At 30.1% G+C, this 14,546-nt stretch overlaps 1 protein-coding gene across 1 annotated transcript in view; it reads right to left on the bottom strand.

Annotated features, from left to right (window-relative positions):
* LOC111636712 (histone-lysine N-methyltransferase 2C-like) overlaps positions 1-14,546 on the bottom strand; it is a 211,817-nt gene that overhangs the window by 73,409 nt on the left and 123,862 nt on the right. The window contains exons 16-18 of the mRNA XM_023382016.1: positions 10,968-11,135; positions 9,187-9,259; positions 1,458-1,651 (exon numbers count right to left, since the gene is read on the bottom strand). Coding sequence (XP_023237784.1) covers positions 1,458-1,651; positions 9,187-9,259; positions 10,968-11,135 — 435 coding nt within the window. The remainder of the gene's footprint in view (positions 1-1,457; positions 1,652-9,186; positions 9,260-10,967; positions 11,136-14,546) is intronic.

The following is a 14,546-nucleotide window of genomic DNA, read 5'->3' as shown; positions in this document are numbered from 1 at the left end:
TAACGTTGCGAAAGAGGTTAAATCAATTTCTAAACAGAGACTGAAGACATTAGATCATGTTGAGAAATTGCTTTTGCTTTGGATAACTGAAAAACAGTGTGCTGGCAACAGTGTATCTGAAGCAACTATTTGCGAGAAAGCTAAAAAGATACATGTGATCTCATGAAAAATTAAGCAGGAACTAGCTAGGAAACCAAGGTGTATAAAGCCAGCCATTTTTTTACATTAGAACAAATTAATCATTTTTATGTTACTTCTTATGGGAAAGGTTGGTTCAGTATATGTCCTATTCGGTATAAGTCCAAACACCAGGAACAGATTAAGGTCGTATACTGAGGTTCCACTGTACGTGTGCCGGGCTGTGAACGGCTCATATATTTGTAAAATCTAAGTGACTCATTCAACATGGAATTCACGTAACATGGAATTATCAACAGTGTTATAGGGAGGTCTACTGTATTGACGTAAATGTTCCAAGCAATGTAAATCTAATGTTTGGCGCACAGAAATATGGACAAATAAAGTTTTGAAGTTTTTGAGATTGTCAACAACAAATGTAACTCTCATCTCATCTTTATTAGATTACTTTATTGAAATACAAGGTCTGTTCAAAAAGTATCGGACCTTCGGTCGGTAAAAATAAATTTATTGACTTTGAGGTACAAAACCCTAATCCCCTTCAAAGTAGTCTCCTTGGTAATGTATACACTTCTCCCAGCGTTNTTCTTGGCGTTTTTCTGTCATCAAATTAGTTTCAGGTTCCATTATGAGCTCATCAATGTTCCTTATTTCTCAAATGTGATTTTTATTACTTCTTAAGCTGCTCGAGTCTTCTGGATTATACTGTATCTTTCTTAGATAAGATTGAACTGCGGCCTACTGTAGACCTGTTTGAGCCACACTGCCCAGCAACAACAGACATCTGCCCAGTCTCACCTTTCGAAAATAAAAACTGACACAAAACTTAACATGTGCCTGCCTGATAGTCTCACGAATACTATAAAAAGTTGTTTCTGTCAGAAAAATACAAGGCTGGAATTACAAGGGAGAGTTTCAAAGTTCAGATTAATACTATTCGATCAGTATATACAGAGTTGAGCATTGATGCCGATATCTCCAGCACTCCAAAAAGTTTCGAATTGTTGTCTGAAGACAAGGGAAGATCAATTGGTATTCATTATTTTACGTTGCTTCTTCTTGTGTTTGTTCTGTGAGATGTTTGTTATCCGATCATGTGTTTGTTGTCCGAATGTAAAAATCTTTCGTGAAAGTGTTTGTTATCCGATCACCCACTGTACATAACTGAAAAATTTTAATCAAATAAAATTCAACAAGTTTTTAAAAATAAAAACATTATCTAAAAGTATTTAGATTATTAAGAAACAGACTATCAAGCAAAATCCATTACTCAATAAAAACATACCTAAAAAAAAATTACCAAATTATTATTATTCAACAAATAGGTTTTGTTCTATAAATACCTCTAACAGGAATAGGTGCTACAAGAGGAACCACAGGAGAAGCTATTTTTCTTTCATCATTAGAGCCTCCATCATCAATCAGTTGTAAACCAGGCCATTTTAAAAATGTGTCAGAGAACACACATTCTGGAGATGATGATGAAATAATTGTATCTGGACTATCAGAATCACTAAAAACAGAAAAAAGAAATAAAAGACTCAAACAATCAACTTAATTAAAAAGTTATCTAATAAACAAATTTAATTGATTGGTTCTTATCAATTAAAAAAAAATTTAGTTAAAATTTTGTATAAGCCTACTCTTACATCTAATGCATTTTAAAATTTTTGCATTTGATAAACAATATAAAAATAGAGGATAAGTCTAAATCTTGAAATAAAGTAGAGTCTCTGTAATCAGACATACATTAAACCAGGATGTGTTGGACTAAGGAGATTATCAGATTACTGGATTCTGCATGTACAGTACATACTATACAGTAAAAACACATTTGGTTTATAGGTTGTTTGATTGTATTAATCATGAATGTAAGTGTTTTGTCTACTGCATGTGCAATAAACAACTACAACTGACAGTATACTCATACATCAGTCTCTCTCTGCTGCATACATCTAGTAATAACATAAAAATTTCGTGTGTGCTGCCCCATTAAGGAGAGTCAGATTAGGAGACATATTAGATAGATAAATGACAGACTACAGAGACTCTACTGTATTTTAAAACTAATGTGTATGAATTTAATGCAAAACCGTATTTGGGACAACACTATGTCTCAGAGACTCGCTACTAAGCAGAATCACTTTGACGCTCAAGGCAGGTCTCGTTCTCATTCTCTAATCTTCTTTGGTATTGCTGCTTTTGGGTGCGACTGTTCAAACTTTGCTAGCCACGACCACGATGCATTTTCGTTGAAATTAACCCATCCAATTTTAAAATTTCTCTCCATTGTGTGTCAGTCTGAGTTGAATTTTTGTCAATGCATAATGAAAATTTCTCGTTTTTGAAAAAAATAATTGTCGCTATTGTATTGTCCAAAATTATTTTTCTATTTTGCACAAACAATATACAGTTTAACCTGATTATAACATCATTGGATGTAATGACAACCCTAATATAACGTCAAATTTTTATCAGTCTCATGATTTTACTATACTAGATAATGTTAAAAAACCTACTTGTAATGATATAAAACCCTGTTTTAATGTCATATTTGAAACACTCCCAAATTTACAAAATTAGGTTACAAATTTTATTTAACAAAGAAAATACTACATGTTCAGTCCTAGGGTCAGAGTCCACTTCCTAGAACGACTATGGGTGGTACTCTCACCACCTGACTTCGGTTTGCCTGTTTGTAGAGAGAGCTGCCATTTTGTATTTTATTTTGACTCGGTTCTCGGTCCCTTGAGTACCTACAAGTCTGGTTTCTTTGTGTGTGCATGATTTGGGCATTTAATTCTCTGTGCCAAATTGCAACTCCTGGCATGTACTGTACTCCTTCATATCTCTAAGCTCACAGCAGGCAGTACAATTTTATAAACANACCTGTTCACGCCATACTGCCCAGCAACATTAGGCATCTTCTGCCCACTTTCTACCTTTGCTATTATACTCTCACCTTTTGAAAAGAAAAAAAAAACAGACGAAAAACTTAACTTGTGCCTACCCGACAGTCTCGCGAATACATAAAAGAATTGTTTTGTCAGAAAAATAAAAGGCTGGAATTACAAGGGAGAGTTTCAAAGTTCGGAGGAATACTATCCGATTGGTATATACCGGCTTGAGCGTCGATGTCGACGTCTCCCACACTCCGAAAAGTTTCGAATTGTTGCCTGAAGACAAGAGAAGACCAATCAGTATTCATTATTTTACGTTTCTTCTTCTTGTGTTCGTTCTGTGCAGTGTTCGTTATCCGAACATAAAAATCTTTCGCGAAAGTGTTCGTTATCTGATCACCCACTGTATTCATAGAATATCAAATAAATTTAAAATTTTTATTTATCTTCACTAAAAGGTTTAAAGTCTTTTGTAATTTTAATCATTTTATTTTTACTACAATTAAGCAACTTGATTTATTTTTCTGTCAGTAGAACTGAAATAAATATATTAAGTTTACTTAGGCATAAAAGTAATAGTAAAAAGTAGTAAAGTAATAGAGTAGAATTTTCTTATTGTAATCATGGATATTGTTTTCCATCATTTTAATGTTATCAATCTTAGTTTGTCATAAAACATATAAATTAAAATACACTTATAAAACAAGACTTATTGTAATCAGAATTTTGATTATAATTATCAACATTTAAACAGACATTTTTAAAGCTGAGATTTTGTTCTATCAGCCTCGATATTGGCTGATAACTTGCACCTGTCATCAGTTATTAGTCTTAAGAAGTGCTTAAAATGTTCAACTTTTATTATTTTAATTTTTATTTACTTGTAGTAAAGTAATTTAAATTGTGGCATTTATAATTTCAATTATATGCTAACTATTGTTAAAGACAATACTGTACTAAACAGCACGCAAACAATACAATGAATTACTATTAATTAATAATTATAAGTCTTTAAATTATGTATGTTTTATTATTATTTTAATATGTCATTTTAATGTTAGAGTAATAAAATCAGATTTTCCATTAATTATAATCTCGTCTGCTTACCTTGCTTAATGTTATCAGTTAGCTATTATCATCATTATTAGGTGCTCCACAAAAGTATAGAACCTTTCAAAATAATTGGTCTTCAGAACATGCACTAATAGATAGAAATAGATTTTTTTATGCATAATTCAGCACCTAACTTATAAAAATGCAATTTTAGGAAATTTGAGCTTCTAATTTATGGCTGACTGAAAAATAGTGATGAAGTCAATTTACATACTGCTACATAAGTATAAAACTGCCATCTTTCTCACAACTTTGAAGTGTGAAAGTATTTTTTTTCATTATGCCTTGTGGTACCCATTTAACAGACTTTGAGAAGCACTGGTTTAAGTCATCAGGCAGTAGCAAACAGCATCAAGCATTCGAAAAAGGTAGTTCAGCATTATTTGTCAAATCCTGCAAACGATGGATCAAAGTGTAGAAATAGACATCCTTCAAAGCTTACCCTGCAAGAATGCAGAGGAATTGTTAATGCAGCCTCTAATCCAGTGTTTGTTTACCGGCACTGGTCTGCGGAGATTCTTGACCAGTCCACAGAGAATTTTTACCGCTGTGCATTAAAAAATTTTCTCATTCAAAAATAATAATGATGATATCAGATGCTGAAATTCTTCTTTGTTGTCTGTGACACTATGTTGAATTTTGTCAATGTTAAGCCTAATGAAAATTGCATATTTTTTAAAAAAGTAATCGTGGCTATTTTATTGTCCAAAATTATTTTTTTATTTTGCACAAACAAAATAAATATATTGAAAAATATAAAAACAAAAAAAATTTATATTTCAAAAGTTTGTTTTAATATAAAAATTATGACACAGTGACATCTAGTATAAAAAATGTTCTGATACAGTAATGAGTATATTCGGAAACAACACAGGACAGGTTAATAACATGAACCATAAACAGGGCATGCTCTCTCATTTTTTGAATACCAGTCTCAGAAAAATGACAGTGAAACAGAACTTGGGTGTCCACCAGAAAAAAAAAAAAAAAACATTTTATCAGGCACTACAACAATGAATATTTAAAATATGGTTTTATTCTGTGGCCTAAATCTATGGAAGAAGATGTATGTACGATGTGTATCATTTGCCATGAAGTTTTAGTGAATGATGGTATGAAACCATTGAAAATGTTATGACATTTGAAGTCTAAACATTCTCAGCTAGAAAATAAACAGTATGAACATTTTGAGCATAAAAAACAAGAATCAGTATTACAGATAAAAACATTTAAATAAAACTTTGTTCAGAATAAGTCATTAATAAAATGCTCATATCTAGTTGCACTTTGAATTGCTAAAGCCAAAAAAAACCATTTACCATTGGGGAAATTTGATAAAACCAGTTTTAACAGTTTGTTCAGAGATGTTTGGATCCTTGGCTGCTGATAAAATTAAATCTATTCCCTTATCTAATGATAGTATAAAAAGAATTGAAAAATTATCAGAGAATGTAGAACATCAGTTACTACACAAGATAAAGGAATCAAATTTTTTTGCGATACAAACTGATGAATCATGCGATATTTCTCAAAAGGCCATATTAATTTACTACATCAGATATATTGATTTAATTTTGGAAGAAATAAAAGAAGAATTCTTGTGTTGTGAAGAACTACATTCATATACAAGTGATGAAATTTTTAACATACTTCATTCTTATTTTATTAAACACTCTTTAAAATGGAAAAACTGCATAAATGTATGTACCAATGCAGCAGCTAGTATGGTTGGCAGACATTGTGGTGTTACTAAAAGAATTCAGCAGTAGCTAATTCTGATTTACTGATTACCCACTGTATAATTCACAGACAACATTTAGCAATGAAAAGTCTATCCACAGAATTAAATGAGGTTTTAGCAGAATCTATAAAAATTATTAATTTTATAAAAAGTAGCAGTTTAAACAGTATATTATTTACAATATTTTATAGGGAGGTTGGTGCAGAATGTGAACAATTATTGCTGCATACAGAAGTTAGATGGCTCTCCCAAGATAAGATTTTAACCAGGCTTTTTGAATTAATGGCGTTAGTAGAAATATTTTCAGTAGAAAAAAAAGTCCTTTAAGAATTCACTTGTCTAATGTAGAATGGGTTGCAAAACTAGCATATTTAAGTGATATATTTTCATACATTAATGATTTAAGTTTACAAGAAATTGCAATAAATGCATTTCATTTCTTTACTAAAAAAGAAAGATTTAAGAAAAAAATTAATTTTTGGTTGGATTAGGTAAAAATAACAATATTGATATATTTAATAATTATTCTGAGTTTGTTACTTTGCAATTATATAGACTTATCAAAATTAAATATAATCATTGGTAATAGTTTTGAAAAATATTTTCCATCTGAAAAATCCACATGTGAAAGGAATTTGTGGATAACTAAACTAACCCTTTCATAATATATGACAGTAGTAAATTAGATTTAAGTAACAGAGAATATGAGTCCATCCTTGAGATTAGTTCAGATATTATGTTAAAAACTAGGTTTTAAACAATGTCCATAGATAAATTTTGGATCAAAACAAAAAATTAATATCCATCTCTATACAAGAAAGCAATGAAAATGTTAGTTCCCGTCGCAACAACATATTTATGTGAAATGAGGTTTTCAACTATGATGATAATAAAAAATAAATTTAGAAATTGACTTTCAATTATTTCATCACTCTGACTCAGCTTGACTAATTTAGAACCCACAATTAAAAAGTTATTTGAAGAAGCGCAGCAGCAATCTTCTCATTTGCAATGCATACCAAATAAATAAAAATTTTAAATTTATAATTTTTAGTAATCATAGGATTGATTTTTCTGTTGTGTACCTATATGCAATAAATTTGTGATTTTTTAAATAATTTTTTATGATTTTTTGTTGTAATTTTTGTCAAGGGTTTGCTATTTATTAATAATTATAATTAAAAACAACAATAAAAATTATACTTTCAGTAAATACTATTAATTTAATTTTTAGTAATCATAAGACTAATTTTTTAATTGTGTCCTATATGCAATGTTTTTGTAATTTTATTATGGTTTTCTGTCATTTTTGTCAAAGATTTAATTATATAAAATAATTATAATAATTACTTATATTTACATTTAAATATTATTGTAAGTAAATGATAATAATAATTTTACAATTTACTTCTGTAGTAATTCTTTAATATCTAGTAAAAGTTTTTTGTTAAAAAACCACTGGTCTGTAAAATTTTTTTTCACAAATTTTACTGGTCTATAGGCCAAAAACGGTTGAGAAATGCAGCTCTAATCCACTATGTCTACAAATCAAATTTGGGATGATTTAATATTCAAGTAAATCATGGAACCATTCGAAGGGTTTTACATAACAACAACAACCTTGTTTGCTTTCAAACGAGAAGTGTCCCTGGTCTTAAGCCTGAGCACAAAGCTGCCCAACTTGATTTTGTTAGGAAAAATATGGCCACTGAATAGAATAAGATAAGTTTTTTGTTTCGTTTAGACCAGTTTTTCTCAATGGGGCAATATCGCCCCCATGTGGGCATTTTTCCATGTTGAGGGGGCAATTAGTAACAATTTATATTTTAAGGGGGTAAAAAACAATTTTCTGGGTGATATAGTAAAACATTATATTAGGAATAATTAGATATTTTATTCATTATATCGTACAATAATTAAACGAATAACATTATACCAGTCGCGAGTCTATTCAATGCAGTATGAATTTGGCATTAGCCTTGTCCCTCAGCATCAAAATTTTGTAATGAAGGGGGCAATACTACGTAACAGTTTTATTAAAGGTGGTGATGATTCATTAGAGGTTGAGAAACACTGGTTTAGACCTATTGTGCTAGCACAAGAAATAACAACCTTTTTGTTGTATAGGTAATCTTTTTGGATGAAAAAAATTTAATTTGAGTGGACCAGATGGTTTAGTGTTCTACTGGCATGATTTATGAAAAGAGCCCAACTACTTTTCATGAAGGAACTTTGTTGGTGGGAATGTAATGGTTTGGGGCTACTTTTCTGCATTGGAAAAGTTAGATTTTGCATTTGTTACCTGTCGCATGAACAGTGCTGACTATCAGCAAGTTCTGGAGAACAAATTGCTGCCATACAAATGCAGATTCAGAAGAATTCCTCTTATTTTCCAACAGTACAACACATCTATCCATATATCAAGAGATACAAAACAGTGGTTTTAAATAAACAGATTGAACTTTTGGATTGGCCAGTTTGATCTCCTGATTGCAAACCTATGGTAAACGTTTGGGGATCTTGGTTCGCTGAATTTATGGCCAAAATTGTCAATATGCCGACGTTGAACACTTAAAACAAGCAATTGTCACTACTTGAAACTCCTTGAGGCATCAATCATAAAAAACCTTGTTAATAGCAAACCAAATTGCATTTTTGATGTTATTAGTAAAAGGGATGTGCAAATAAATTACTAAATTAAACTATTTTGTAGTATTTAATGCTTTTTGCATTCATTTACTAGTTGATTCTATACTTTTGTGGTGCTTAAAATCAGTTTTTTTTTTTTACAATTTCTGCTGTTTGCTGTGATATAGGAAACTATGAGTTTTGACAAATTATGTTTTCATTAGTCCTGAACAATATAAGAAAGGTAACTACATCATACTTGTAATTTCTAATCTTAATATAGTAAATCTGCAGCACTTCTATACTTTTGTGGAGCACCTTAGGTGATCATAAAGTAATTACAATAAACAGTTTCTACTATACTGTATAGTAATCAAAAATAAAGCAAAACAAAACTTAAACACCATGTATATTTTAGACTATTCTAACTGAATTGCAAAACTGAGTAATTTATTCAAACTAAATTTATATTTTCAGAAAATTGTAAAATAATGCCAATTGAATTTATGAAGAATTTAACTCTGCAGAGAAACAATATATTCTTTAATATTTATAAGATTTCTAAACCTTATAAATATTAAATTGTTTCATTGAAACTGCAGAAATACACAATTTTAAATTATGTTCATTTAATCCTAATTTTATTTTTAATTTATTTATATTTACCGTATAATTCTTTGAGAATCTAGATATGGTGGAGGAGTTGGAAGAGAGGCTGGAATATCAATTCTTCCTCTATCTGTAAAATGAATAATTTAATATGTATAATATTCTGAAAAAATTAAATACAAAATAAATTCAAGTTCTATAACATAAATAATTTCTTATTTGAAATGCCATTAATCTTCCATTTAACAAATAAAGAATAACAATACATAAAAGAATACATGAAAAATTCAAAATATAAAATAAGATGTGTATAACCAATACATATAGTCTTCAACCTATATCCAGCGTGAAAATTCCAAACTAATATTGGCAAATGCTTTTGATGCCCCTCCTGGGCTCTTCTTCAGGACAAATTTAATGTACTAGATTCTTAAATCGAATATTTTTAAATAAGAACATGCTCCGTTACTAGAGGATGAATCGTAATTTATTATACGATACACCAGATTATTATGGGATGCGCACATCATATCTCCACGAATATAAATTATAAAGAAATTATAATTTGAAAAAGCATGTGATTACCTTCCTTATTTGAACTTCTAGTAATGGAGCACGTTCTTATTTTAAAATATTCGATTTAAGAATCCAGTACATTAAATTTGGCCTGAAGAAGAGCCCAGGAGGGGCATCAAAAGCGTTTGCCAATATTAGTTTGGAATTTTCACGCCGGATATAGGTTGAAGACTATACGTATTTGTTGTATATGACCAGGTGTGGGAGAAATCCTTGATTAAGATGTGTATATTTGTAAATTTGCTTATACAGTAGAGCATCGTTTATCCGAATCAATTGGGGACTGGGGTGGTTCGGATAACTTATTTTTCGGATAACGAATCATGTATGAAAAAATATATTAATTTATCCCATGTTGAAATTTCTCTCCGTTGCGTGTCGCTTTGCGTTGAATTTTCGTCGATGTTAAGCCTAACGAAGACTATTGTATCGTTAAAAATTATTTTTTTATTTTGTACAAACAAAATAAATATATTGAAAAATATAAAAACAATAAAAAATTATACTTCAGATGTTAATTTAGTATCAAAAACGTAAAATATTTGAGTAGCCCGAGAAATAGCCAAAGATTGCAGCGCCACAGCACTAGCGAAAATTTAAATTTACCGACTGGAATGCTTTCGGATAACCAGCTTTCGGATAAACGACACTCTACTGTATTAACACTGGCAAAAAAAATTTACTCATGTAATGCGTTACAACTATTCACTGAAAATATAAAATCTTTAAATATATATACAAAACATAAATACAGTTGAATGAAAATGCATCTATGAATGAAATTCAGTGTGTTTTATATATCTGTCAACTCTTCAATAAATATTTCCAAGCTGATATTTGTTTAAAATATGCTTTATGCTTACACTCGAAATTGCTTCATGTGACACCAAATAGTTTAAGAAAATATTAACACTGTCAGTCAGCATATAACAGAATATAACAATTTAAAATGCAACATAAATTCAACTTTAATGAAATGCAACTTAAATGTCTTCCTGGTAACAATCAATTCCATTTTTCATAAAAAATTGTGAAACAAAAAAATAAAGAAACCAAATTGCAGTTTTTTCTGATAGACTAAACTGCATTCTAGACTTTATGAACTGTGAGAACTTCTTTTGTTTCAAGAACTTAAATTAAAAAAATAATAAATACAATGTCAAAATCTTATCTTTACGTGATTTTTTTCTCTTAAGTAGTAAAAACTAGATTTCAAATATACTACTTAATAAGTGAAAACATCTTTCATATAATGATCTTACCTCTTGAACGATGAGAAAATTCCTGTGAATAGTAATTGCGAAATGGAGGTGGAGTGGGAGGTAAAGAAGCAGGTGGTGTTGGAGGATTACTTCCAAACGGATAAGTAGAATAAAAATCTCCTTGACTTGGAAGACAAGAATGGCCATAACTTCCTCGAAGTTGATTTTCTAAAATATCAATTTACATTTGAATATTTAAGATATTACAAATGCTAATTTTACATGTTATAATAAATTCAAATTAACAAAATTATATATTTTAAAAATTTTATTATCTTTAAATAAATATATATTAATACATAATATAAAATGTAGCAGCAATAATATATTTATATCCATAAAGTAACATTGAATGAGGTCTTTTAAAAAGAGACAGAACAATCAAGCTTAATATGTAACTTTCTATTATTATTATAACACGATAAAACAACTGAAATGAGATCATAAAAATATGACTATATAAACTGTACAATCTGAATGCATCAAGAATTTAATAATTTCAAGAAACATTCTTCTACTTATTAGATACTTAAAAAATTATATACAATAGAGTTATCATTAGAGCCGAAAATTTTTGCTTTTGGTGAATTTCTCAGCTATATTTGCTTGGAATGAGCATCTTTCAATTAGTACTAATTTAAAAATCTGGTCTCAATATCACAAAGCTTTTTGCCAAAAATTGGCGAGTTTTACCCTAACTAGTGAATTTGGTGATAGGTGGCGAAATCATCAGTTTCCTATGTGCTTCTTGCAAAAATGTCTAGAAAACAGTTAATTGAGTTTATAATTGATTCTGTGATTAAGGAATTAGGTGGCAATATATTTCGCTGTACCAAAAAAACAATTCTCTGTGTTAAGTGCTCTACACACATCAACTACGAACGTGATACAATTAAGAAATGACTTTCGGAACATCTCAACAGTGCAAAACACAGGAAACATAACACGCTATAGTCACAAACACAGTTTGAAAATAGAAGTGATTTTGATAAAGAAATGGTTGAAGCATTCACCAGTGCAAATATTCCACTTGAAAAATTAAATAACGAAAAACAGAAGTTGTTTCTCGAGAAATATATGAAGAAGCCGATCAAGTGTTCCAGGTATTTTTTTTATTGTAATTAGTTTTTTTTAATGAAACGTTTATTTTATTGAAATTGATTCTGCTGTTTGCAACTGTGCTCATAATTTAGCTAAAATGCGATTTTATTTGAAGTCTCATTGCGTTATTTATTTTTTTAACACTGCAAGAACATAAAAAAACTATCTTCAACTCAGTAACAGAAAAATTAAGAATGAAAATTAATAGACATAATGTCTATTTCATTGTTGACAAAACCAGTGACAAAGTGCAACATAAAGTGGTCAATGTGCTTGTAGGAAAAATGAATGGTGAGAAAGCAAAATCAATGTTAATTGATGTAACATTTCACTCAACAGTTGACAACATTATAATTCAAGAATGTATACTCAACGTGTCTAGAAAACTGTGTCCAAATGATTTAAAATATTCAAAACTAAAGTTAATAGGGACAGATCAAACAAAATACATAATGAAGGCAGTAAATGAGATTAAGAAAAATTCATTGATTTTTCCAAATGTACATCAAGTCATGTGTCTCACTCACGCCTTACATAACATTGCATTTCAAATTCAGAATGAGTATAAATTAACAAATTTGCTTATATTAGAAATGAAGACGTTTTTTGTGAAGTCAAGAGAAAGACAAAGTTATTTTAAAAATGAAACTGGAGTTAATCTTCCTCCAGAACCAATTGTCACACTCTGGGGGTCTTGGTTAAATGCTGCAAAGTACTATGTCGATAATTTTGATACTGTTGAGTGCTTCATTTTGAACTACTGTATAAACAAAAATTCAAATCAAATGCTAGAAATGTATTGGTAAAACTAACCTCAAGAAAGAATTATTTGATCTCCGTAATCTTGTCAAGCTATCAAATATTATAATATCACTAAAAGAACAAGGACTCAGTGTAACTAAACAAGCCAAACTAATTGAAAATGCAAAGGAAATTGTTTCTGGCTATCCTATATTTTCTTGAAAATTGGAAAAAGTTTTGTCAAGCAATCCTGATCTTATCAAATTTATGTCTTTTCATATGAATTTAAGTGATAAAGTTAATAGCGAATACGCTCCTTTAGATGCAGTCGACATTGAACGTTCATTCTCATTATATTCATCAATATTGAGCAATTGATGTCACAGTTTAAGCAAGGATTATTTAAAATATCTAAGTGTAATTCGTTTTAACTCGTTTTTTAAATAAATAACTGGCGATAACTTTCGGCTATAGTTATCATAATCTATATACAGTGATACCCGAACTTACGCGATAGGTGGGACCGAGCGATAACTGTGTAAGTCAAATTCGCGTAAGTCAGAGTATAATTTCGCAATTTGTGTAAAATCCAAGTCAAATGTATGTAAGCTAATAAATGTTCTCATTAATCTTATCTCGTCTTTCGATTCGTTCACAATTACAAAAAATCACCACATAGAGTCTCTCAAGTCTCTGTAGATATAACAAACACAGAAATAAATAACACAAAATAAATTGTAGCTATGTGTTGATTCCGCGTGACACATCCGAATATGTAAGCTGAACAATACTGTGGGGGGGAGTGAGTAATCAAGGATTGTGTGGAGCTCAAAGAAAAGACGAATCGACGAGATTTGAAAATCGCGTAAGTTGAGGGTAGCGTAAGTCGAGGTATTACTGTATATAAAAATGAATGTCTGTCTGTATGTCCTTCATGCATTACCATACCGTTTATCTGACTGCCATGAAACTTTAGGAAGTTGTTTAATACACTCCCGCGAAGGTTTCTGGCATAGTACATTTATCCTACAATAGATGGCACGTGTGTATATGAGCATTTTACTGTGTGTTCGATCGATTTCAAATTGTGAAGACCATTTTCCCCCTCCAAAAAATATCTATATATATGCATTTGTGAACTGTTATTTATAATATTTGTAATAACTTTTGTTTAATCACTTTATTTCAACTATTTTTTGCTAATTATGTATTCGTTCGAACTTGTTAAAACTGTAACTGTATCCTGAACAACAACCGAAGTTGTAGGAGGAAATTTGCTTATTTTACTGATCTAGGGATCCCCCCTTTTCCAAATTTTAATATCGACTCAAAATAATTTAAAAAGACAAATTACAATAAAACGGTTTATTATCAAACTATCAGAAATTTCACAACATGCCAAGGAAGAGAGGAAGGAGCAATTAAATAGTTAAAATTGTAAAGGATTTAAAAAAATATATAAAAATGGGGAATATCGCACTTCTGACAATCGCTGCAAGTGTGTAGGCTAAATTTGGAGAATCCGTGCTTCTCGCATGGACAACTGTATGTGGCCAGCTCATGCGTCAGAAAACCTTCTAATTTATTCGTGTATGCACCAGACAGAAAAACAAAAAATATCGCGTATCCACAAGCACTCCAATAAATAAATAGAATTGAAACGACACTTTGAAATGTTTTCCCGATGATAATGAATAATAATAATAATAATAATTGTCTTCCATTCTCATTGATGAT

The sequence above is a fragment of the Centruroides sculpturatus genome, unplaced genomic scaffold (assembly GCF_000671375.1).
Source record: "Centruroides sculpturatus isolate CEXI.00-Female unplaced genomic scaffold, Cexi_2.0 scaffold977, whole genome shotgun sequence".
In the NCBI taxonomy this organism is placed as follows: domain Eukaryota; kingdom Metazoa; phylum Arthropoda; class Arachnida; order Scorpiones; family Buthidae; genus Centruroides; species Centruroides sculpturatus.
This window is presented reverse-complemented; position numbering and strand designations above follow the sequence as displayed.